The sequence below is a fragment of the Carettochelys insculpta genome, chromosome 18 (assembly GCF_033958435.1).
Source record: "Carettochelys insculpta isolate YL-2023 chromosome 18, ASM3395843v1, whole genome shotgun sequence".
NCBI lineage: Eukaryota > Metazoa > Chordata > Testudines > Carettochelyidae > Carettochelys > Carettochelys insculpta.
The window spans coordinates 3,541,890-3,567,554 of NC_134154.1; the positions used below are offsets into that span (position 1 = coordinate 3,541,890).

The 25,665-nt window shown below is 50.2% G+C and overlaps 1 protein-coding gene across 2 annotated transcripts in view; it reads right to left on the reverse strand.

The window, feature by feature from the left end:
• BCR (BCR activator of RhoGEF and GTPase) overlaps window positions 1-25,665 on the reverse strand; it is a 112,880-nt gene that overhangs the window by 26,262 nt on the left and 60,953 nt on the right. For both annotated transcript variants that reach the window (XM_075013029.1, XM_075013030.1), the window contains 9 exons: window positions 24,902-25,006; window positions 24,216-24,401; window positions 18,586-18,693; window positions 16,905-16,965; window positions 15,334-15,386; window positions 14,811-14,951; window positions 3,150-3,271; window positions 2,150-2,318; window positions 767-886 (listed from right to left, as the gene is read on the reverse strand). In XM_075013029.1, the coding sequence (XP_074869130.1) occupies window positions 767-886; window positions 2,150-2,318; window positions 3,150-3,271; window positions 14,811-14,951; window positions 15,334-15,386; window positions 16,905-16,965; window positions 18,586-18,693; window positions 24,216-24,401; window positions 24,902-25,006 (1,065 nt within the window). The remainder of the gene's footprint in view (window positions 1-766; window positions 887-2,149; window positions 2,319-3,149; window positions 3,272-14,810; window positions 14,952-15,333; window positions 15,387-16,904; window positions 16,966-18,585; window positions 18,694-24,215; window positions 24,402-24,901; window positions 25,007-25,665) is intronic.

A 25,665-nucleotide genomic window follows, 5' to 3' on the forward strand; every position in this document is an offset into this window, starting at 1 on the left:
GGGCGCCTGAAGTCCAGGCTTCCTCAAAGGACATACTGTCAGTGGTAGCTGAGACTGTGGCAGCACGAGCTCCCATGACTGTCTGTCTATTCTGGCAATGCCATCCTACAGTGTGCGCCATGGAACACTAGGCAGGTGTGTACTGAGGAAGCAGATGCCAAAATGCCTTCAAAATGAGCTGAAGAAAATGGAGGTGACTAGATCTTTAAAGAATCCATTGCTGAGTACATGCGGGTACCACGGTCACTGATACCCCACCATACTGCGCTGGAGATAAGCCTGGCACCATAAGCCTCTCCCATTAGCTGAAAGAGACTCTCCACACATAGTCTGTCAGCAGTAGGGGGCCAGTGAACCCGGCAGCCATGACATTAGGCCTGCGAGTACTCTCTCCCTGCAACTCTCCTGAAGGGTGAAGTGATGGGCGCAGAAGCCGCAGGGCTTTATCCCTGGGGAAGTGATGCAGTTCCCACCCCTGGCTGTGCAGATCTGAGCAAAGGCCGAGGTGAATTTCTGATTTGATTTAAAAAATTCAGTGCACATGAAATTAACCCTTGGGCTCCTGGTGGCCTTCAGCATGGCACAGACTGGACATCTGCAGCCTAGAGACTACTTTTAGACCAGCCACCAGACCATGAGAAAATTACAAACTGACAAATGCTTGAGCAGGTCTGATTCAAGCGGGTGGGGCCCAGTGACACAGGTACACACAAACACCCCCCTTTCACCTCATTCTCGACCCTGAGACTTCTGGGGAGCAGCTTACCTTGCCGTTCCGGTTGTGGACCCGGAAAGCCATGTTGGGAGACATCAGCAAGAGCAGAGATTCCTGCTCAGACAGCTTCTTTTTCAACCTCTCGATGACCTTGCTGCCCTTGTTAGCCTTCTAGAGAGGAGAGAGACGTTACGATAGTCTGCCACTGGAATCAACGTAGAAGAGGAGATTTGGCTTGATTCCCAGATCCAGCCCCTGCTTGCCTGTACAGGTGGCCAAACACCACTTCCGTGCAGCAGTGGTTCTGCTGCCAGGGCACGTGGAACTCTACCCCACTTAGGGTCCAGAACTCTAGGTACAGTCAAACACATTTCCCAAGAGGCTCAGGCCTGGGCACTTCTCAGAGCTGTTCATTTGATCAGCCTTTCCCCACTGAAGGCTCTGCACAGGAGTGCAGTATACCTTTGCACAGGAGCTTCTGAACCAGCATGAGTAGCACTCAGCTACTGAGCAGCACAATGGCCCCAGCACAGTCCTCCAAAGCCTCTTTATATAAGCACCTCCTGCACGGATTGTGTCCTGAAGCTACCTGGGTTACACAGCAGTAGTAGCTCCCAATCCTTCCCAGACATATGCAGCTATGGCAGTTTTCAATAGAGGTCAATTAAGAGCCAGATTCTCTTTCGATACCCAAATCCCAGTGGAGCATGTGCTGTGGTCCTAACTGTCTAAATCCACATGTGACTCACCAGCTGGGTCCCTGAAGAGATTTTCTGATGAGTTCTATTGCTATCACCCCCCTCTTCCTGGGCAACCGCTCCAGAGAGCTAGCTAAGGCTGTGGACTGGAAGTGCATCCATAGTAACTACAGGTAAAGCTTTGCTCAAGATGCAGAAGGTATTCATAACCCCTTGGTTACACACCAGAGCTGTCAGCCTCCACCCCTTTGCTTTACTTGTTGGGGGTAGAATGTCTGAGATGCTGCTACCCCTGAAAAAACACACATCCAGCAAACAAAGAAAGGGCAAATTTAGAGACACAGAGGTCAGCGTTTGATTGCTGACCATGGGTTGATGTGTTTATTTAAATCAGCCAAGCTTCAAACATACTTAGAAGACAACTGACGTGGTGAAAATTCAGGGGTATCTTTGTATGTGACCAGTGCCCCAGCACGTGCTTAGACATCCCAGAGCTGAAATCTCTGAAAAACAGATTCACTGCATTCCTATTGGCTTTTGTCCCCAGAGGACACTATCAGACAGGATAATGCAATGTGCTTAGTGACAGCTACTTGCCCATAACCACGTGTGTTACCAAAAGTTTAGTTCCACTGCATGGCACATGGCAGGGCACCACAGAATAAAACAATCACCCATCTCAACAAATTGCGAGGGCACCCTGGGCCTAGGGAAACACAGCACCACCTGCCACTACCTTTTCTCGCTGGATGTCATTCTTCATCTGGGAGATCTTGATCTTCATGGCATCTAGCTCCTCATCAGGCACCAGTGGGATGTTGGGCACTGCCTCTGACTCATCCACAGTTTGGAAGCTGAGGTCTGTGAGCGGAATGTACCATTTACAATCATACTGCTGGTTTTTCCTGGAAGGAAGAGGGGACCAGGCTTTAAATACACTTACATGCAATCAGCTCTCACTGCTCTTCCCACGCTTCTGACCCTGCAGGTTACAAGATAGTGAAATAGGCTCACCCTGACTGTAATCCCTGAGGAAGAAGCACAGTTGGGGTAGGTCTGTCGTCCAGCAAAGAATCTTGAAACCGATTCCCACCACAATGGTGCATACAACATGTGCTGGTGCTGCACTGAGATTTTTTTTTAAAATCACATGCTCACTCTGAAGGATCCCAAAGCATGTCCCAAATACAGGGATATCCTCAAACACATCCATCAGTGGGGTGGAACACCGCAGCTTGCTGCACAAGAGCTTACAGCCTCTGGGTGGGTCTTCGGCAGACAGGACTGAACCTAGGACCTCTGGAATCTAAAAGCCTCTTCTGTCTGATGCAGAAGTTGTCCACAAGCTGTGGCTGTCTCATAAACCCCTGTGCAAGCCAGCCACTAGAGGGCAACAGTAATACCAAGGGCAGGCTGCAACAGAAGGTGAAGAACAGCTGAGACTGCAGTGTGAATTAAGGGCAGCAGAGTTAAATGACCCCCAGCTGGAATTTATCCAGGATGCCACAATTGGCACACCTGCTCTTTGGCAGACAGCCAGGCAGTACTTAACTCCCCAGAGTGATCAGGACTTCAGCTCTGTCTCCTCTGAAGGACACCACTACCCTGTACAATGCTCCCAGTATGCATAACAGCTCTGCTGACTTGGGTGCTCCTGGGCAGCCTGTATGCACTGAACTAGCATTCTGCCAAGTCCACTGCTCAGAATCTGGGCTGTGAAGCAGGGAAATCCTCACCCTCCAAGCTGCTTCTTCAGCTTGGCGCACAGGAACAGGTCAGTGAAAAGAAAGACGTGGCGCAGTTTCCGAGCCCCCTCTACCAGCTCCACCATGAAACTGTCCTTCAAGAGCTGCCGGTGCTGTCAACAGGAGAACAGTTCTAGTTAGGACAGGAGTCAGTTAGGGTCGGCTTCAGGCTCTGCATTAATACTGCCAGTAAGATAAACCTCCCTAGCTCCCAAAGCTAGAGCCTTGTGTAACTTACCTGTGACAGAACATGACATACCAGCCACACCCACTGCTCTTTCTAGGTCTGCCCTTTCCCGAAGAGGCCCCCCTCTATTGCCTGTCCAAAGAGAAGCCTGAGAAATGGATGATCAGTTGAGGGGGTCTCATAAAAACTGGCCTACAAGTTTATTTCCTTCACTAGTGTTCTCCTTTTCATGCCCTTCCTTGGGGCTTTACTGTCTGGCTTTCTCAGACCCAAGAACAATGCACAGTTTGGCCACAGGGCCGTCACAGTAATGGGGCTGGACAGCTTCTCTGTTGCTAATCCTGGGCACAGAGTTAACACTGATGTTTGGTCTCTTCCCCTGCTCTCCCCATCACTTGCCGGAACTGCGTAGTCAGAGAGAGCAGCTGAGTGTTGAGTTTCGGTTTTAACTGGAGTCAAATCTCCACCTCCAGCTGAGAGCTGCACAAAGCAGTTACCAACGCGTGCTGGACAGCTCACTCACACTCTTCTTGCTCAGCCCTTCTTGCCAGTCCCTCTTGACTTTCCAAGCATTTTCTTCAGGGCCTGAACTGCCACCTGCCAGCTCGCCCTCAAAGGAATCTCGCTGGGGAAGATCATGCAAAATCCTTTCAGCTGCTTTAATTTACAGCAAGTCACTAACAGACCATTTCCATACACAGGGAACTTGGCAGCAGCCTTTAACAACCAGGCATTCCCCGGCTCACTGGCAGAGGGCAGCATACACCACCTCCCCAGATAAGCCTTCCCATCTAGCTGCTGCCACTCTGCAGATCTACCCTATCCAGACCAGTCACCCAACTACAGGAGACCCCCCCAGAACACACTCCTCCTGATTCCAAGCCTGTATGTGCACTGCAGCTGCTAAACACTCCTGCAGCTTCCCTATTCCAATAAGCACTGCTAAGAGACCTATATTTGCTTAGGACTGCTAGCAAATCCACCAGCATTCCCTAATCAGCCAGGAGCTGAACAGTCCCAGCTGGACGTGGTTTTCCTATGCATTTATTTCAAGCCTTTTTCTATTCCCTATAAAATTTCTGCAGAAGAGACACCGATCAGCCCTCAGAACCAGCAGGGAGCTCTGCTGCCTTGATGCCCCTCGGAAGACAGGCTCGGTGTTTCAAGGGTCTTAATGAGTTCCTTGGCCCAAGCGGCTTGTTTCAGACAGGATAAGTGCCCCTGTTTTGCTCCCCTTTGGCCTCTCCTGAACGCTACGGCTCTGGAGTATCATTTAAGCAAAACAACGCAGCAGTCCATAGGCATCAACAGGTCTCAGCCCAGTTCTGTACTCAGACCTTCCCTCAGAAAAGTCAGAATCAGTGTAGCCTGAACATGAGTGGTGGGAGGTGCAAGCTTGCAGGGGACTCCAATCTGGTGGCAAGTTTCACCCTCACAACCATGAAAACCTTCTCACACTGCCTTGATCGGGGTACCAAGCAGGCTTCTCTGCACCTTAATCATGACCAACCACACCCCTGTTACTCCAGGGTTGGGCCACACACCTTGATCCTATGGTGAGTGGTACTCCAGAAATAACTTTTATCCCTAGTTCTTCTGGTGATAGCTCCACCAACATTATTCAGTCCTGACTGAGCTCCACCTCCCACAAGCGGTTTTATCATCTGTCCCCTCCATCATCTCACCGCTGCCAACTTTGCTACTGCACCCTGCTCCTGACCTACTGTCTCTCTACTATTTCAGTACCAGAATATCTCATGCAAAAATTGCCAGTTCCCAAGCCATGCTCCATTATGACTGGGAAACACATGAGGGAGTGACAGACAGTGTTACATGTTACCAGTTCAGCCTTCAAACCTAAGTCTGAGAATGTAACGTTGTGCACATTAACTCATTGCTCTGCTCAAAGCCTCCAGAACCCTCTCCGTGAAGAAGGCATATCTGCAGGTGCGTTCATACCCACCCACCAAGCTTTGCTCTCTAGACGACTTTTATCAATACCGTGAGGGCAGCCCTACCAGACAAGATGGCGGAGAAGACAGGCAGAATAAGAATGCACAAGAACCAGCTCTTGTTTATACATTCACAGTTAGAGCATCAGACATTTTCCAGTACAAACTAACACAAGACCACACTACAGCTTTCTCTGGGTGCTAAAGAGCAAGAGGCAGTCCTGGGGATGCCTACCCATGCCAAACATCACTGCATTTCTGTGACCGCTAGCAGCAAACATCCCATCGCGTCAGAGGTCTAAACCCACCCCCTGACAGATCACTGTACCATCTCTGGGCAGGATCCCAGGGACCAGTGCAATCCAATGGTGAGCCAGGCTTGGAAAAGCTTGTGGGTGTGTTGATGTTTATATTTAGGTGGGTGTGAACCTCCTCACTCCTTCCTGGGTTTGGAGAGCTTGCCTGCCTGCATTCACAGCTCCACTACTGATGTATGCTCCTTTCCTCCCACCCTCCCGCCAGCCCTGGACTAGGGAAAAACCTCAAGCTGAGGGTCCAGGCAGAAACAAAGGCTAGGCCTTCTCAAGAACAAAATTCCACCTTCCCCAGCTGGAAAGGGTTCGGTCAGAGGGAGAGCAAAATGAAGCAGAAAAAAATGGTGTTTTTCAGCAACTCAGAACTCTAATTTAATGTTTTTAGAGCTGATGAATATTTATTATGATGCAAATCAGCTCTGCTCCTCTGAGGCATGTGAACAGCTGCTGGTTGCCAGCCAAATCTCTGCTCACCATCCTCAGGTGTAAATATATTCTCACATGTCAATCCCATTCCTTACCCTGCTGCAGTGCTGATCCTCCATTCCTCCCCCTGCCCCACAAGGCTTCCCTATAGTAGGCTGCTGCTGCGCCCTGGTGGCATGCAAGGGGGTAAGCAGGTGTGGTTAAGGTCGCAGCTATTTTCTCAGGAGTCCAGCAGGAGGCTCCCTTCCTAACTCTGAAGCCAACAGGGAGCAGAAGCAGATTTTACCCGTGTTCCCTGTAAGCTGAGTGCTTGGGCGGCCACCCAGTAAAAATTCAGATGCTGCCCAGCTGATTAGCAGAGCACCCACAGCCAACCACAGCTGGCAGCATGTGTTTCTACTAGTGGTGCACATCCACACCTGCCTTGGTGCACACAACAAAATTTATTCTGCCCAGGGATGTTAAAAGTGAGAGGGAACGCTGGACTCTATCCCTACTGAAGGAAACCAGGCCTCTCAACTCCTGTCTGAAAAGAGAACGGAGACCACAGCTGCTGGTTGCCCAGAGGTGCCTAGTTCAGGCAGGACTCCAGTCCTGAGACATAGCTGGCTTAGGGAGAAAGCTTCCTTCTTACAGGGGTCTACAATGAGGCCATTCCTACCAACTATGCCAGCTCACCACCAGAGCACCCTGGTCTGGGAAGTTCAGCAAAGCCAACTAACTGTGTAATGTTTGGTTCTTGCACAGAGCCATGTGAGCCATTTGACAATTAACTGGTTTTGCTCAGCTCTGGCTCAGTTTCACCTCCTCTCTGGAACAGTCAGTGCTCCCACATCTGGGCTGAGGGTCAGACCACGAGTCTTCATAGGTCTGGGCCATGGCTCTGGGCCATGGCTCCAAACACCACCAGGAACTGCTGTGGCTTCCCACCTGGCCCCGCACCGATGTACAGGCAAACACAGTCACTAAAGGGGACTGACAAAGTGGATATTCCCACACGGTACCGGAATTCCAAATCCACACCTCCTTGCCAAACCCACTCAGGGCATTCATTCCCTTATATTACCAAGGGCTCCAGCCCCATGGGCCACCTGCAGAATCCCTGCCTGAGAACATCCAGTCAGGTTCCGCAAGGAGCAGCAGGTTCCCTCATGCTCAGAGAAGTTCCATGTCCAAAATTCCCCTTCAACCCAAACAGGAAGCTCTCTACTGCCACAAGCAGAGTCCTGCTGTGATGCTGCGAGCCATCATACTGTCAGCCTGGGACGCTGTTCCTGAGGCAATGTGGATGTATGCGGGGTTTATCTGATCCAGCACTTGAGGGCTAAGTTGTCCAGATCTTCAAGACAAGACACTAGCATTAGGCACAGGAACGACTCCTGCGGAGGTGGGATTTCTCAGCAAAGGAGGCTGGCAGAGGATGTATTCTAGTCAGGCATAGGAAGTGGGGGAAGGGGGTGGAGGGGATGTATTCCAGTCAATGGCTAGGAGGGAAATATTTACTAAGCCTCACAGAGGGGGGGATTTTCTTCCTTCTGCTCTATTAACAGCTCTGACTCATAAACCTGCTGGAGAGAGAGCAGTCCCTGCAAGAGGGACACAAAGAGACCACCATAGATGACGACTCTGGAAACTCCAGCTACTGTGCATGAGGGTGGGGTAGGGGGAAGCCTGGAGTGGGGCTCTGTAGAGCAGGCTAGGACCTTTCTCCACATGAGGACTCTGGGCTTGAGCTGGGGATGGATTTATCTGCCCGCTTCTCCTGGAACGTGACAAGACTTGGTGCAACAGGAGCACATCAGGCTGCTGATCACTGACTGGGGCAGGGGAGAGGGAACATTTCCAGTTAGGCGCTCTGGGGTCACATCCTTTGTGTGCTGACTCATCTGTCTGAGAGGGGTCAGCAGGAAACAGAAGGATTTCCCAACCAGCAGACATAGGCTTCCCTGTGAGGGAGCAAACGGTGCCCCTCCCCAACCTCTGGGAGTGGTCAGCAAATACCCACTCCCCTCATCCCACACAGGAGAAGTCAGCATGCCCCCCAGACATCCCAGCACTGTCCACACATGCCCAGGGGTCACACGCTGCCCGAGCATCCCAGAGACACGTTTCCATGAGGAGCCTGGTAGAATCTACTGCAGAGGTGACCGGTTACAGGGAACCTGCCTCACACGCCTGCAGTCAGACAGCCTCCGCCAGTGAGATAGGGACACCCTTGTAGATGTGACTCTATCAGTTCAGCAGCAGGCAGAGACTATTCCCCTCCTCTCCAGAGTCCTCACCAAATTGGCCACTGAACCAGTACCCCACAGAACTTGGCAACTCACACCATACAGAGGGGATCCCAGCAGCTCAAACCCTGGCTCCAGGTACAGGTGGGGTAGGTCAGGACTTCTCCAAGCCAGCAGCACAGGCCCCCCATTCCTTTCCCACCCATCTCTTTCCCGGCCCCATCAGCCTCCCTAGTTCTCTTTAGCCTCAACCGAAGGGGCAGCCAGCTGGCCTCCTTTTGGGGGCCCTATGTCAACAACAGAGTTCTGGGCCACAGGGCCTTTTGGCCAGATGAAGGTTTGCTGCCCGGCTACCCGTCAGCGTTACCATACCAACCCCCAAAGAAGCATTCGTCCAGCTTGTGTCCGAAGCTGCCCTCCTGGCCTGATTGAGGAACGGCAACACCCTCACCCAGTGGGCAGAAAAGATAAGGGGCCGCCCCCCACCCATACACACTGAACCACCCTCCAAATACCCCGGGGGAAAGCCTGGGCTACAGAGACATCCACATGGGCAGAATGCCAGCATGGAACCTGGGTGTCCAGCACAGACATGTCCACCAATGACAACCTCTGGTGAGCAGCACTGCCATGGACAGTGCTCAGTGCGGCCAGGCAAGAGCCTGGACTGAGTCCCTGTGTATGCTCCAGGCTTAGCTCGCAGACCTTCTCTCTCTGCCCTGCTTCCTCTTCCATCTGCACACTAGCACCTGCCTCCTCTCCTTTCCGTCAGCACCTCCCTTTCCCCCGCAGCCCCTGCCACCCGGAACAGCCTCTCTGCACGTCCTGGCTCCTCATGTCTCCTCTCCCTTGCCCCCGAGCGTCTCCCACATTCCACCAGCCTCATAACCACCTGCACCTTCATTTATTCATTGCATCATGTTTCCATGCTGCTGCCTCTCGTGTGCAGGCTGCTGCTGCTGTGTAGTACCGAACTCCAGATCGTGAGGCGGGATACCTGCTTGTCTGAGGAGCACGAGGCAAAGTCAAACCTGCAATAGCTGTTCATCTGGACGTAAGATCCGCAAAGGGCTGTCCACATGTCAGAGCTGAGGAGGAGGTGGCTGCTGGGTGGGGACAGCAGAAGACAGCAACATGTGTGGGTAAGAGTTACAGGGAAGATGAATGTGTGATGCAGTAGGAGGACAGTAAAGCACAAAAGGATGGATGCGGGCACACGTCACTGAGGAAGAGGTGGTTTGGACTGGTGCACAGTGTAGGAGAAGAATGATTCCTGTGTGTGATACAAGACACTGGCAGGACAGTGGGATTATCTGAAGAGGAATTAATGGGCTTCTCTTAATAGTCTAACAGCCTGTCATCTTCCGAAACTACCATCATGGGAGCAGTAAGGCTTCAGACAGGAGACTGGGTGTGGGATCCAAAATCGCATTTCTGAGCACACTGCTGCAGACAGCTTCTGCTCAGGGCCATGGCAGCAGTGAGTAGCAGGCCCCAGGCTTTCTAAGGGGAACCCACAAACCTGATGAAGCTCCAGTTCACATTCTCGCCCCTGAAACATTTCCTTTGCAAATGGCCCTTACTGACCACAACCCCTCCCTAGTGGGGCTGCAGCCTAAACATAATGATGCTCTGTCATTCAGAGGTCACCTGGCTGCTCCCTCAGAGGCAATTCACTGTCAGAGGCATTTACCAGCTAACGTCACAGTCTGCAGCCAGGCCTGAGCTTCTCCAGTCTGATGTACAAAACATGAGATGGGCTCAGACACTGACTGGGACCCTCCCACAGCAGGAACTGGCCTCACTTCTCCCTAAGAGGCTCAGAGCTTTTAGCAGTTCCATTAACTCCTGCTTTACAAGAGGCGGCAGAACTGGACAGAGAACAGTGCAGCGGGAAGTCTCAGCAATAAGCTCTTGCTTAGAGTGGAGACGTGTTCCTCCAGCCAGCCATGTCGCTTGGGGATACTCCTGCAATTGCTCAATGGCAAGTCACTGAAGTGGGCACAGAGGGAGGCTCACTCACAAACCCTCCAAGCAGGAAGGAGAAAAGAGGCTGAGAGGAGGGCAGCCCCATGGCAGGGAAGGTGCGCCTGCAGGAGCGTAGCATTCCATCCAGGTTACTCTTCCTTCACAGGTGGATGTCCCCCTACAGTGCGTGCTGCAGTTATCTCCAGCCTTCCTATGGAGGAAATCCTAGGCCGGGGTAAGCAATCCCCAGCACAGGTGCCAAGGGTGGCACGCAAAGCAGGAGCTCAGCCCTACCCCTCCTCCCCCATGCGGCCGGGAGCTTGCTCAAAGCCGAGCTGCCTGGGGAGTAACAAAAGCCCAGCGAATGCTGCCAACTACCACCTAACAGGTAAAGCTCGACACCCGCATTTATTTATTAACAATGCTGTGGTAAGCAGGACTGTTAGTGACTTGAAAAGTATCAACAACACTCGGACCATGCATAGAGGTCAAAAGGTCAAATTCTGGCACTCTGCCTCGGAAAAGGTCACTGACCCCCTGCATTAGACATGGCTTCTTTCCCCACGAGTCCCTGGGTTGTGTGCTGGGGAGACAAGCAGCTGAATTGCCTAAAACAGTCTAGACAAGAGCCCCAGAGTGCTCCCTGGCCTTGACAGCAGCCCCCCTTTGTCCCTGAAGCACCCCTGCCCGGCATCGGGCACCCACCAGGCCCACACTTACACTTCAACACCCAACTAAGGATCAAATGCACAGCTCCCAAGGGAATGGCGCTGAATCTGGAGCTCTCCCATCCCATTAGCACAGCCGTATTGCACAGTAGGAAGGGACACAGCAGATGGGGGACAGGGAACATCAGAAGCCTTGAGGGTGACACACTGGACTGTCCTGATCATGCCAGACAGCCACAGCACATCCTGGCTGGGGTGCAGACTGGTGAGTGGGTGGGCCTGTCCAAGATACTGGAGCTACTTTGCGACTAGTTCCATTCGGCCAATGAACAGAATGGTAGGAACAAGCTCCCCTGTGATGAGCAGCCCTTGGTTTTCTTGCTGCCTGCAGGATACAGCCAGCTGCCTTGCAGCAAATCAAAGCACTGGATCAATAACTGCAACAGGGCCACAGGTCGCAACACAGGGGCGGGGAAGGGGAAAACAGAAGGTTGTGTGCTCAGGGCTGTGGTGTTTGTTCTTTTGTGGCCTGCGCACGCGCGCGCGCACACACACACACAGAGTTAGTAGCCTGTCACTAGGGAGATTAACCACAGGCTGCTTTCACCAATTCAAAGCAAAATAGGAGAAGAGAGCAGCAGCGAGAGGCAAGCCAAGGGGATTTATATCCTCTCTGTGCTGTGCTCACCAAGGAGGTAAATGACCCCACATTAGAGATGGGACTGGGAGCCTTTTGGTGACCGGAAAAAGGACAGAGAAGACAACGACTCACTTTAGAGGCATGCAAACTACTGAGGCCGGCACCAGAGTGTTGTATGAGAGGAGGAGGCTGGAGCTACAGACATTAGCACCCCCCTCCACCTCCGAAAAGGAGTCTCCAGTGGGCAAGCGGGAAATCCTGCATAAAAGCCATCAAAGCAATCTGGCTATTCATTAAAATAAAAAATGCATTATGCATTCAGAGCCGTCAATTAGGACATGCAAACTGCCTGCTGTCCCATCCCCCCAGGGAGGGCTCAGACAAGGGGAGCAGAAGGAAAGGCTAAGCCAGAGATTTACACACACAGACAAAACCCAGCTCTGATCTCAACCTGGAAGGGCTGTTGGTGGGGAGAGCTGGGCTGGTTAACTCTTTAGGGAGACTCTGCATAAATCCTTTATTAATGAATGGCAGGGAGTCCACTCCCACTGTAGGCAACTGAAGCACAATGCTGAAGTGTGGGAATGCTCCCCATTCCGAAAGAGGTTTGGAGAAGGTGGTGCACTGCTCTTTTTAGGGTACAGAAGATGATCGGCCCTGCCGGGTTCCATCTTCTGGAGTTCATTTAGTGCACCTAGTAAGACACATGCTAAAGCAAACTTACAGGACACCTGCGTTAGTGCCGGTTCTCCTGCCCCTCATTAGAGGGGAGATGGCGTGGAAGCCTGAATTAAGGTACATCAACTCCAGCTACGTACTTAGCGTGGCTGGAACTGCATACCTTCATTCCCGAAAGCCACAGGAGACTGTCAGCATTCGACTCCCTGAGGGACGGGAAGTTATAAGACGATGATGGAAAAGAGCTGGAACAAGTGTCATTCTTCACATTGGCTTGGAACAGATTGGGAGCAGAACTGGTGCATGCAAGAATTTTCAGAATTTCCAGATCTGAAGAAGTGGGTTGGCCCCACGAAAGCTCATCACCTAACACACAATTTTGTTAGTCTTTAATGTGCTACAGGACGGCTTGTTTGTTTTACAAGTGTAAGAGTTATGGATTCCCTCCATCACATGGGAAAAGTTGCTGGTTTCAGCCAGGATTCTGCTGCCTCTGACACAAGAATAAACATGGTGTAACCAGCTGAAAGCAGCATTTTCCCTTCAGCATGAATGGGCATAGGAGCAGCCTGGCTGAGCCCACTGTTTACACACCTCATTCTCCCTTGGTAAGTAATGGCAACTCACTGGAAAGCACAACAACTTCATTCTTGCTGCCCTGGCTCCTGTCACTTCCTTAGGGTTCCATGGGACACTCTGCAAAGCCTGCAGCCCTCATGGAGACGTCAGACCCGAGCATTTCCTCCCTAGTGACAGGCACATCAGCCTGGCATACCTACTATGACTCAGTCAGCATCCATTTTAATGAGGTTTTCTGCTGCCGCCAAGGCCCACACTACTCCCACGTGTGCATTTCCATCCTGCCCTGCTACTGCCTGGCCCTTATCGTTCTTGTCTCAGAATGTCTCAGCTGCAGCCTGGAGGGTCCAAAACAAGCCCAAAAATGAGAGATAAATGGGAAAATTCCTGCTCAAAGCTGAGGAACAACGCACTCCTTGGCCCAGTCTCTGTACCCTAGCCCCATTCTGCATCTGCCAGAGAGTCTGCGGCGCTGAAAGGGTCAGTGAAACATATGGTAATAACCGCAGAAATGTACATGGCTTACAGGGCGGTGGGACTTGTCATTGCAATGTCTTCAAGGCAAGACCTTGGTCCAGCTGTAGTCATCGTGGGCTCTGCTGATGATGACAGGGCACAGTTCTGTCACAACAGTAACCCCAGCTGTGGTTCCTCCGCCACAGAGATACTAACCCAGCTTCTCTGGATCCCGCCTTTCATCTAAATGCCCTACGCTCCAACGCTTCTCATTAGTCTCAGACCAAATTCGTCCCTCCCAAAACCACACTGGATTTACCCTAGAGCTGCATCTGCCCCAGGAACTCTGGGTGCCAGACAGAGCCATACCACAGCAGAACTGTTTCTCCATTATAAACAACCCAGCCTGCAGGCGAAGAGGGGACAGAGGCCAACCCTTGTGGCTACAATCCAATTCCCATTGAGGTTAGTGGGGGGCTTTTCACTGCCTTTAGTGGAAACTGGATTGGCCCCTAGACAGATGAGCAACCCTAAGCGTCCCGGCTCACGAGGTCTCTCTCTCTGCTCCCAAGTCGATCCTACTTCTAGTCACAGTGTCTGGGAAATGTCTCTGATTTTTCTCCTCTTTGCCCTCACACAGCCAGTCTCCGTGTTGGACGCTGTCTGACACTGAGGCTGTAAACTGTATTTCTCTGCTGTACCTTGGGGCCTGACATCATTCTGGGGATGCTTTGAGAAACAGAAACAACAGTGCCAATTCCTAGCATCGTTCAGTGCTCAGCTGGCCCTTCTCTCACCCTCCCCAACAGGTCACTATAGCAACCTCCTCCCAGGTGGAATTTCCCTCTTGCCCAAGACTAGAAGCTTTAAAAATGTGTTTCATTATGAACACACAGATTTAGGTAACTGTCCGGCCAAGTCTGTGCCTGAGACAGGATGTGAGGAACATGTGTGGCTGGAAAATGCCATTCTAATCTGCCATTATTCCAGTGGCTGCCTTCCTTTGGAGCCCCTACTCGGGTTGAGTCTGCACACCAAATCCTACCGAGAACTTTCCCTGAATCGGGCTGGCACTCACTGTGCACATCACAACCGTTAGCTGGGATTCTGGTCACATGTCCCCTTTGGTAGCTCCAAAAAAAAAGCCTTCTGAACAGAAAGTGCAGACAGCCACACCATGTCCTGTGATAAACGCCATCTTGGCAACAAAGGAAGTCATAGCATGGACCTCAGGAAAATCCACAAGCAGGGATCAACTTCTCACAGAATGAAGGGATGGTCCAGAGGCGTGAACACCACATTGCGAGTCAAGATTACTCATCCTAGATTTGTATGCACCCTATTTTTGTGTGCCAGTGTGACTCCACCAACCGTTTTAAGTTTAGTTAGCAGGGCAGGTATCTACAGCACAAGGAGCCATAAATCTTTAGGTATCCCTGCTTTCACTGTAACCTTCAGCAGGCTACGGTACTTTTCTAATTTCTGGCCCCTCCCAGAGAAAGGCAGAACTAGGGTTCAAAAATAGACCTGGTCACTCGAGGATAGGGACTCACCTCTCCCTTCTTGACAGTCATAGATTGTCTGCGGGGAGTGATCTCCTCATTGATACTGGACAGGAAGTTCTGAGAGATGCGCAGGGCATCCTGCAGGAGCAGATAGTCAGGGTGGCTGGCTGGAGTGTGTTTCAGTAAATCCTGATCACCAAGAACACAAGAAAGGACAAGAATAAGGAATGGTGACAACCAGACCAATGGGCTGCAGGTGACGGCAGCCCAGTTATTGGAACCTTTGGAACAGGTGGCCCTGGACTCCTCTCACAGATTAGGGTACAGCTGCTGATGACCGTCCCATCCCACTACAGTTAGGGAGTCTAACCTCACCTGCTAACCCTGCTGGGGTCTTGTCACTGGTTCCATACATAGAATTATTTTCCACTAGAAACTTGATTTTAATGCAGAGCAACAGCCTCTTAGCTTCCCCAGTTTTGCATGTTCAAGAAAGACTGGCAGGGGAAAAGAGCGCGGGGCCAACTTCTGTGATGTTAGACTGGTCATTGAAAACACACGAGCTACTTACATGAAGAACAAGTGTGCTGCGTGTCACTCGATCCACTGGCTTGTACAGCAGAGCTGTGGGGGGAGAGAGAGAGAGAGAGAGAGAGAGCAGCAAAGGCATAAGGAAAAGTGGAGCACACTGAGCCACGCAACCACACGTGACAGGCACACATCCGTACCATGGAAACATCCCACAAGTCTCTTCTGCCCAGCTGATGAGCTATGGAGTTAATAAAACACACCAGGGTGTGGAAAGAAGCAGCTAGCGGCAACACCAAGCACACACTCCCCGACAAACACCCTCAACAAACACCTCCCACGCACAGACCCACAGCTCATTAGTGCTAATTCAAACATTCAAAATACACACAGAGACAGACACAAGCTACTGCGTACCCCAAGCAACAGCAGCTGAGAAGCATGAAAGCTGAGCACAGAGCACTCTGTTTAACCTCTGAAGCTCTAGATCTTCCTGACCAACCCCGCAGCTGAGCATACTGCCTAGCGCATACCCTCCAGAGCAGAGGTTCTCAAAACAGGGGTTCGGACCCTTCAGAGGGTGGTGGTTGACATTATTACGGGGGGGGGGGAGATGAGCTCTCAGCTTCCACCCCAAGCCCCACTTCATCTTCAGCATTTATAATGATGTTAAATATGTAAGAGTCTTAGTAATTTATAAGGGAGGGCCACACTCAGAGGCTTGATATGTAAAAGGGGTCATCAATACAAACCTTTGAGAACCACTGCTCTAGACAAGCATCAGAGAGGTAGCCATGTTAGTCTGTATCTTCGAGAACAACAAGGAGTCCTGTGGCACCTTACAGACTAACAGATATTTTGGTGCATAGGTTTCGTGGGCAAAAGTCATGCGTCCAATGAAGTGGGTCTTTGCCCACGAAAGCTTATGCTCCAAAATATCTGTTAGTCTGTAAGGTGCCACAGGACTTTTTGTTACTCTAGACAGGCATTCCCCTCCATTGCCTCTCCTAATCTTGCCAGGAAGATCTTGGAAGATCCAGGCACTATGCCCCCATCCACTTCCCAAACTCATCATGGTTCCTTTCAGGTGCTCCAAAGCCCTGCCATCCATGAGACTCTCTTAAACAAGCCTGGGAGCTCTGTGGAGCAAAAACTAGCTCTTGCTAGGTGTAAGTACAGTGCCTATTACAACAGTCCTAATCTTAGCTGGGACCTCTAGTGCCAACGCAATACAAACAACGATTCCTTGTGTGATGATGTTTGTGCTACTACTAGGCAAGAGGTGCTCTTCAAAGATCGTGGCTATTCTGTGAATGTTCCACTGTTGCCTACAGGGAACGACTAGTCAGTAAGATGAATGGAGGAACCCTGTGCGGACATGCAGCTTTCTAGGAATGTGCTCTGGTGACGAGCTGAAAGAGCTGCTGACCAAAGAAAACAAGCAGAGTAACCATACCCAACTGGCATTCTGAAAGCAAAAGGCCATGGAAGGTGGAGCTAGGGAATAGTCATTCCACAGTATAGCTACCCTCCACCCAGGGCAACAGTAGTCAGCTCCATTCCCATCCTTCCAAGTACTGACAAACCAGAGTCTCCTCCCTGCAGAACACTCACTTTCCAAGGAATTTTTTGTTGACTGCTCTTTTGAGTCCTTTGTATTTCTGGCCTTGAGGTTCTAAAAGAAAAAGAAAATCCATGTAGGAGACTGTTCATCACCTGGAAACACTACCATGGGACCCAACACCTCAAAACCCCCCAAGGAGGCAGAAGTGCCTGTGTTCATGAAGTCAGCCTAAAGCAGGATCCAGAAAACATGGTCCTGCACTGAGTGATCTGCCACCACTGTCCACCATGAGCCTCCAGCCCCAAGGAGAATTCCAAAGAGCGAATCTTAACAGAACCAGGGAACCATGTAGAGCATATGAGAGAAAACCTGGGGATGGCTGAGCTGTTATCCCCTATAAAACAAGGGTTGCACAAGATAGAGCGTATGCGGTTTGGCAGCTAAAGCACAAACAAGGTGGGCAGTCTGCAGACCTGGGTGCTATTCCCGATTCTGCTGCTGCCCTGAGGTGCGATCATGGGCAAGTCCCTTGCCCTCATTTCTGTGGAGGGAGTTAATGTTTCTGACTTCTCCTCCTCTGAAGGGTTGAGGCTGAAGACATAAATATGGGTAAAGTGCTTTGAAATCCTCAGCAGGACATGGGCAGAGCAGTGCAAAAGTACCACCATAATCATTGTAGCTACTATTTATTACCCTGTGGCATCACCAGGGCTTTAGCACTTCCTTATCCACCAGGAAATGACATAATATGCCATGCCCAGCATGAGAGGCCTGGATCCCTTTGGTGGCACAACAACCATACAAGTAATAAATCTCACTATTAGTCAGCAGAGACTTTATAGATTGAATTTAGCTGTTAAAAAATTAGGTGTGGGGCAGGCTGTCCTGTAGCGAGGTGATGCTGCTGATGCTACAGGCTGTGTTCGAGGATCACAACCCTGCAGAGGGCTTGGGGCGCAGGTGGGGAACCACCTCACACTGTGATGAGGACCACAGCACATTTTCAAAGAGTGTTGCTGCCAGTTTGTCTCCCCTCAAACTTAAGGTCTTGAAACTTTTTGGTTTTTAATTTTAAAGATAAAAAGATTTGGGCTCCTGGGGAACAGTGACACTGGCCACTGCACAAGGCCATTCCACCCAGAGCCCAGGGCACAAGAAGCCTGCAAAGCACCTGAACACACACAATCCCGCTTAAGGAAGGAAATCAAAGCACCCCAATAAATAATAATAAGATTCCACTTGACACCCTTGTCATTTTAAACAGTGCACTCTAGCACTACCCCTTTCGGTGCTTGAAGCTAATTTAGCCTGTGATTCTACTGACAGACGTAATGCAAGCTATTAGAGTTGGCTTTTTATACCACAGTCAGTGCCACTACTAGCAAAAGAGAGACATCGGGACTCAAACACAACCTCCCTTTTTAGGGCTGCATGCTGCTGGAGCAGAGCTAGGGAAGTTCAAAGCCATGCCAGTCACTTGAAGAGTCAGCGTGGAGAATGGTGAGCCAGAGCTGCCTACAGGAGAATTCACAGTTCCTTCCCTGCCAGCCCCAACTGAAGTCACTCGAGAGGCTGATGCTGGAACCGTAGCTGCGGGGAACTCACAGCTCCTCCAGTCCCAGCCCTTCCAAGGCATGATGGCTGCAGAGGTGCTCAGGGGTGGCACAGGAGTGACACTGCAGAGTATTAATCAGATCCGGGGACAGGTCTGTCTGAACATCATGACATTACCTCGGAGATTTCAGCAAACTGAGCGTTGGCCTGGCAGCATTTCTCTGCTGTCTCCATGGCAACCTCATAGTTATCCACGAAGGCCCTGTACACTCCCAGCTGGCTGGCCTGCAGGAATCAAAACAAAACAGAGTCAACACCAGGAAGGGGGAGCGCTCACGACAGCTGCTGAGGGGAGTCGGGGTAACCAGGAAAAAGCTGATTTACACCAATCCAAAGAAACTCAGGCTCCTCAGAACAGGACGTCTCTGGGACAGGCACTGCTGGTGCCATGGCTCCCTTTACCTCGTTCCTTTGCCAGCCTGGGAGGGTGACACACCTGCATTCCCATCGCTTAGAGTTTTTGCTTTAAACTGCCAGATTAGTGTCTATTAAAACTTTAGCTCATGGGTGAAACTTTGCAGGAGCTGTTGGCTGTTTGCCATGAAATATGAATCAGAGAGGAATGATTCAGCCCAAAAGCAGTAACGTGACCCCAATGAGCTGCTCCTTTGCTTCTGTGTATCTGCCGAAGCTATTAAAACAAACGCGGATATTGTCCAAGATCTACATAGGCAAACATTAACCAAAGCCACATGGTGGAAGCATTAAGGACAGCAGCGCCGCACAGGCGAATACAATCACGCACAGTATACGGCCACGGCAGGAAGGAACGGACGGCAATGTTAGATGAAAGGAAACAGCAGGTTTTTGCAAGAGCAGAATGTGTGGTGAACCCAGATAAAGATATAACATGCCTGGGATTCTGTAATGAGCCATTATTAATCACTGAGTCTTAACACGGATCCCGTTTGCTGATTTCTAAAGAGTGGTCGTGCTCATGCCAGACAGTGTAAGATCCAGCCCGGGAAATCCCTGGGCAAATTCTGAGCATGTCTGAACTCTGAAGTAACCTTTGTGCTGCAGAGCCATGCAGCTGTGCTATGAACACGTTGGCGTTCAAATGGGTTTCCCAGTGTACAGAGTGCCACCACCAGAAGGAGAACTAAAGGGCTGTGCTGACAAGGAGAGTAACTTTCAATTCCACACTTGCCCGCTGACGGTGTGCATCCACTGCCAGCACTGACACTATCCCTACTGTGACTGCTGCTGGGAGGAGACTGCGGCCAGCAGAGCCAAGCCCTCCTCCACAGCCAGCGTGCTCCACCGTTCTAGAGAGAGTCCAGCTTGGAGACGCTCCCTCTAACGTAGCTATGAGCCTGCCACACAGCCAGTACTTCTGCATCATTCCCCACTCTGCCTCCCACAGGACAGCCTGGTACTTGAGCTACTGATGCTAGGAATGGTCTGGCCCCAGGCCTGCAGAAAGCACAGCTAACAGATAGCACTATTGTGCCATTCCCAACAGAGGTCACTGTCAGCATTCAAGTATGAGAGAGGTAGTCGTGTTAGTCTGTATCTTTGAGAACAAGAAGTCGTCCTGTGGCACCTTACAGACTAACAGATATTTTGGAGCATCAGCTTTCGTGGGTAAAGACCCGCTTCGTCTGTCAGTGTTCAGTGTTCCCCGTAACCTGAGCACTTGCACTCAGGAGAGATTCAAATGCCACCCAGCTGATTAGTAGAGCACCCACAGTTAGGTTTTTGTTTCTGCTGGTGGTGCACATTTGCATGTGCCTGGGTGCACATAAAATTATTCTGTGCACGGATGGAAAAAAATCCACACATGAATGAAAAAGATTAGACGGAAGACTGGTCAGGATTCCGGCTCATTTGTAAATACTTTGATTCCTCCATTAGTGCAAGGGCACTTGCATTTCTTGAACTGACTTGGTTAAATAAAAAGGGCAAGACATTTTTTGGATGAAAAATGCCTTTTTGATCAACAACTATTTTAATGGAAAAATTCTTATTTTGGTTAATTTTTTCCAATTTTTCTATCAAAAACGGGAAACCAATTTTTGGTATAATTTTATTTTGAGAAAAATCAGTTTTTCTGTTTTGAAAAATGAAATGTTTAACTCTTAAAGAGCAAAAATGTTCGAGATAAAATTTCAGTTTTCACTGAAAAATCCAAAAATTTCAACCCCCTCCAATAAATTTCCATAATATTTCACCTGTTTTACACTCAACAGCTGATGCGTGCTATTCCCCAGTAGAAAAGGCAGGATAATGCACATTGTCTGTGACAGTTGTGTGCTCCCTCTGCAGCCCATTAAAGCGCTCCTATACTTGAGTCAGCACACCGTGGAAATTCTAGGTACGCCAGCGCAAGTAGCAAAACTACTTAATCCTGGGAGACTGTCCTGGTTACGACAATCATGCAGCCCACTCACTAGCCTAACAGTATCATCACTGATCTTATACCCAGGGCACAGGTCTGCAACCAAAATAGCAGGAAGAGCCATTTTTTCAAATTCAGTTACAAAAATCAATCCTTCAAGAGCCGCAATACACGTGAATACGAGACTGTCCTGAATAAGCAAAGTCAAACTGTACTTCTGGGAACCCCTAGCTTAAGAACTGCGCACACACACTGATTTGTACAAGTTAGAAAGTTTAAGTCACTTTCACCCCTGCACTGGAGAGCAAATGAGGATAAGGAAATTGCTGTGCCTGGGGATGGGCTCTTAAGCAGGAAGAAAGGAGCAGTGTTCACATCAACCCTCCACGCACCCCCCAACTGCCAGTCTCTAACCCCCTCGGCCCTCAAACCCATCCCTCATCTCCAGGTTTTACCCGCCTCAGCCCCCAAATCTGCCCCCCCACTGTCCCTAAGCTTTACTCTGCATCCGGCAAATCCACACCCCCCACCTCCAGGCTTAACCCACCTCAGCCAACGAGCTCCTCCAGCTGCACGTGCTGCCACCTCTGCCTCCTCCTGCTCAGTGGGGCTGCGTGGCTCCAGCAGGGGCAGATGCGGCCCCCCCGCCCTCCCCAGCGGGCTTAGCACTTTCCCCCACCTGCAGCACAGGAGCCCCCCTCCCCCGCTGCTGCTGAAATAATGGAACTCAATGCAATCAGTTTTATGTCCAGATCCCTCCCGCCCCCCTGCCAGCCATTAAACCAATTAAATTGAGTTCCATTATTTCAGCCACAGCAGGGCAGTGAGCTGCACGAGGACTCAGTGGCAGCAGCGCTCAGAGCCACAAATGACTCTTTAAAGAGCTGCAGGTTGCCAACCCTGGTCTCGGGTTTCCCCAGTCTCTCTCGTCAAGCTGATTTTAACTGGTTGCTAAGAATGATTTGGCTCCATCCAATCAAATGCTCAGGCTGCCTGAGAAAACAGTGGAATAAAGTGACTGCTTCCATATCTACTGGAAGGCTGCATTGACTCACCAGCTCAGAGCTCCCTGGGATGTTGGCTCTGCATAGCTGAGTTATTGCTACACTAGTGCAAGCTGCTCCCAGCACACAGATCACATCTGGCGTGCCAATTCCGTTACAGGCACAGACGGCTCAGGGGAGCAGAAAAGGAGAGTATCATGGATGCAGGTATGCAGGCCTGTCAGTTTCATCTGTACTGCATGGCCATACGCTCAGGCCAGAGGAGCAACACAGCAAACAAATGCTTGCTGGGACAAACTAGCTACACTGCCACCAGGAGAGCTCTCCCTCAGCTACTAGCATTATTTCGCTGCTCTCTCCAGGCAGCTAACAAGTGTAATTTGATTGCATCTCTCCTCCTGCAGCTCAGCTTTAGCAAACTGGGGAGCAGCAGCAGGCAGCTCAGACCTTCTGAACTGATCCCTGAATACCACATACCATGTCTATGAACTATCTCCTCTGGTCTGAAATACACCAGCAGCGAAGGGCAGCTTCTTGAGGTTTTGTCTCGAGCTGCTGGAGGGCACGTAAAACATTGTCTCAAGTCAGCAGGGAAGGGAGCTGGTGCACTGCCACACAGATGTTAACAATTAAGTGACCCTGGTGAACTGCGCTTTCCAGCCAATAAGCTACTCAGTGGAATGTTTCCCCAGCTCAGGGACTCAGAGGCACCTAAGGAATGCAGAGACTTTTTTTTTTCCGCCTAAAAGAAAATGAGGCTCCCACAATACTTTGCTATCTGTGCACTAAGGGTGGAGATGAGGAGGGGATAGAGGGATGCCTGCCGAAAGCAGACAATCACATATATCTCACTTGGAACTCAGGCTCTGCAAGTTGCCTCTTCTTGTCTGCTAGGACCTTGGTGCTGTTTCTTCCACCTCAAACCATTCCTGCTCTCTGTGCTTCTCTGCCACTATTCAGGGGGCAGCAGGAAGAGGCAGGCTTAGGTCAAAGCCACAGGTAGCTGCTGAGGTGGTGCGCACAGAAGGCCCTTATTAGGGATTAGCTTCTCAAATCCGGTGTTGTCTGTTCTGCACACAGGTCTCTTGTTGAAATTTGCCAGGGGACTCCCAGCCGCAATGTGGAAAACACCATCCACACCCACAGCAGGAGAAGAGGGTGGAATACCAAAGCCGGAGGTAACAACAACAACAACAACAGTGCAGCTGGAGCAAAGCTACAGGGGAAGGGGGCAGCAGGGGTGGAACAGAGCAGCAAGAAGTGGAAATACACAAATACACACAGCAGCTTCTTTTTTCAAACATCTGAAACCATTTCACTGGTCAAGTGAAAGCAGCAGTGCCCCAGGGCACTGCTTAAAAGGAGCAATAATCTGATAATGGTTTGGGTTATACTAGCCACAGGAGAGGACCGGCTGCCAGAGCAGAGACAAAGAAAGGATTTGAGATGCTAATTCCTAATAAGGGCCTTGTGTGCACAACTGAAGCAGCTACCTGTAGCTTTCACCTTAGCCATGGCTACCATGAAAGAACATGGCTGTTTCCTCATCAGGCTGCTTCTCTCTACTGCCTCCAGAATAGTGGCAGATTAGCAGAAACAGGTCAAGGTTGAAGAAACACCACCAAGGTCCTAGCAGCTGGCCTGGCAGTCCCGTGCTGAGCTGATAGCGTGATGGGTCTTAAGACAAAGGGGCAAGGGCCTGCTGATGGAGGAGTGAAATCCCATTAACTTCTGCAAGGTCGTCTCTGGCATGGTCCCACTGGGCACATGGATTTTGTGCCTGGGCAGGTAAGTTTTCATTAGAATTTTGCAAACGCTAGTGCAATGCGACGTCCCACAGGCTTTCGCGGGGTCACAGCAGAATGTGGACACAGTACATTATATTTCGATTCTCTGTTTGTGAAGAGCAATGAGGCCATGGTTCACAACCGGGGCACCTATGTGCTCCTATAACACAACAGAAGTAAGTCTAGGATAAGAGAACACACTGCCTGTCCTTCTGTAGTAATCCCTGCAGTCTACTCTGAAACAGGACTGGCAGGCTTCAAAGGAAACTGTCTCTCAAACAACGGGTTGCTATACCAGCCTCCCTGATAACTGAGTGATTGCCAGGTGACACGCCTTGCAAGGTGCTCCAAAATCTTCTGGCATATGGACTGCTTGCAGTGCTGGTGGGGTTGTGATTGTAGCCTCAATGTGCAGAACACAAACCTGACAGCCTAGTTGTGACCCCTACACAGTGGGAAGGTGAACTCAGAATTCTACCACCTCATCCAGCCACAGGACTCCACACAGTAGAGCCGTGCAAAGGAACGAGCGACAGTCTGCATGACACTGAGACGACATGCCTATTGAACCTGCCTGCAGGCTAAAGGAGCCACTGGGGCTGGCAGCTCGCTCACCAGTTTCTGGAAGAGGTCTCCTACGCGCTGCTGGTGACTCCACTGCTGCACTCGGGGAAAGAGCCCATCATAGAACTCTTTGTGGATCTCGTACAGCTCAGGCACTTTGAAGAAAATTGTCTCAATTTGCTGACTCGTCAGTACAGGTTGAGAAGTCGTGGCAGCAGCTTTCAAAGGCTTCATTGGCTAAAAGTACAATTCAGGAGATGGTTATTACACACACCAAGTAAACTTGTCTTTGTCATGCTGTAAGGCATCCTTCCCATCCTGTTAAGTGCTGTTCCCATTGACATGTCAGTGACCCTCTGAACACGAGGCTAACAATTCTCTCCCTGTGATAGTTCAGCAACCCCCAGTTCACAGATTGTCCCAGGATATCCCTGCTAAAATTAGTCCTTCTCCCCATTATTTTGTCCCCTAAATCGCTCTTCCACTATCTGGGGGACAGCAGGTGTAGTAGTTAAAGGAAGGGGATTAGAAGTCAGACACTGCCAATGACTCCCTCTGTGATCTATGACGAGTCACTTTGCTTTTCTGTGCCTCTATTTCTCCACCTGTAAAATGGGGATAAAAACTACCTACAGTTCCCCAGGTCTCAGAGACGGTGTTTGTGCAGCACTTGGAAATCTTTGGATGAAAGTTGACCTACAAATGTGGATTTTATTAATGCTGGTGTCTGTGCTTACCAGCAGCAGAGCCTCTAGGTGACTCAGGTAGATTTCCTCACTGGCTAGGATTCCAGACAGAACCCATTTTCTCATCTCCAAGCCCTTCTCCAAGTCTGGCTCACTCTACAAAAAAAAAAACACAATGAAAGGAGTTGGGAGCATTATTCAGCATAGAAAATATAATCTCAGGGCAAACTAAACACATTGTACTTTTATAGAGCTTATTAAAAGTTTCAGTTTCTGAGCACATGCACACAGCTAAAAATTAGCGAGCGAGTTCATTCACCCAGTAATTTAGAAGCTTTATGCCATAAAGCCAAAAGCTTGACTTGGTAATTGATTGTGCATGTCACTTGGACACTCTGCCTGCTGCCCAACAGCATGGGGTTTCCACAAAAAGACCGCTTGTTTCTTCTCTGCCATTCATTAAGGTAGTTCTCAATAACCACTGGGACAAGTTGGTTCCTCTTTTAATAGGGCTGTTTCATTAAGAGGGTTAAATAATCTGCCCTTCTTGGGATGTCAGTGCCCATTCTCTAAATGGGCTTTTCTTTTCAGGATTATGTGCAACATTAGTTTTTTCACAGAGACAACCCAAAAGAGAAGATGCAAAAACAGGAAAAAAGAATTCAGAGCCAGATATTGTGGAGAGGTGGTAACTAAAGATGGGCAACATTTTTGTGGCTGATAGGAAAATTCCTCAAAAATGCAGTGTGGGGGCAAACAAAACTAACTGCAGGTATGGCAAATATTTTCCATCAAATTAAAGAAAAAAACCCCAC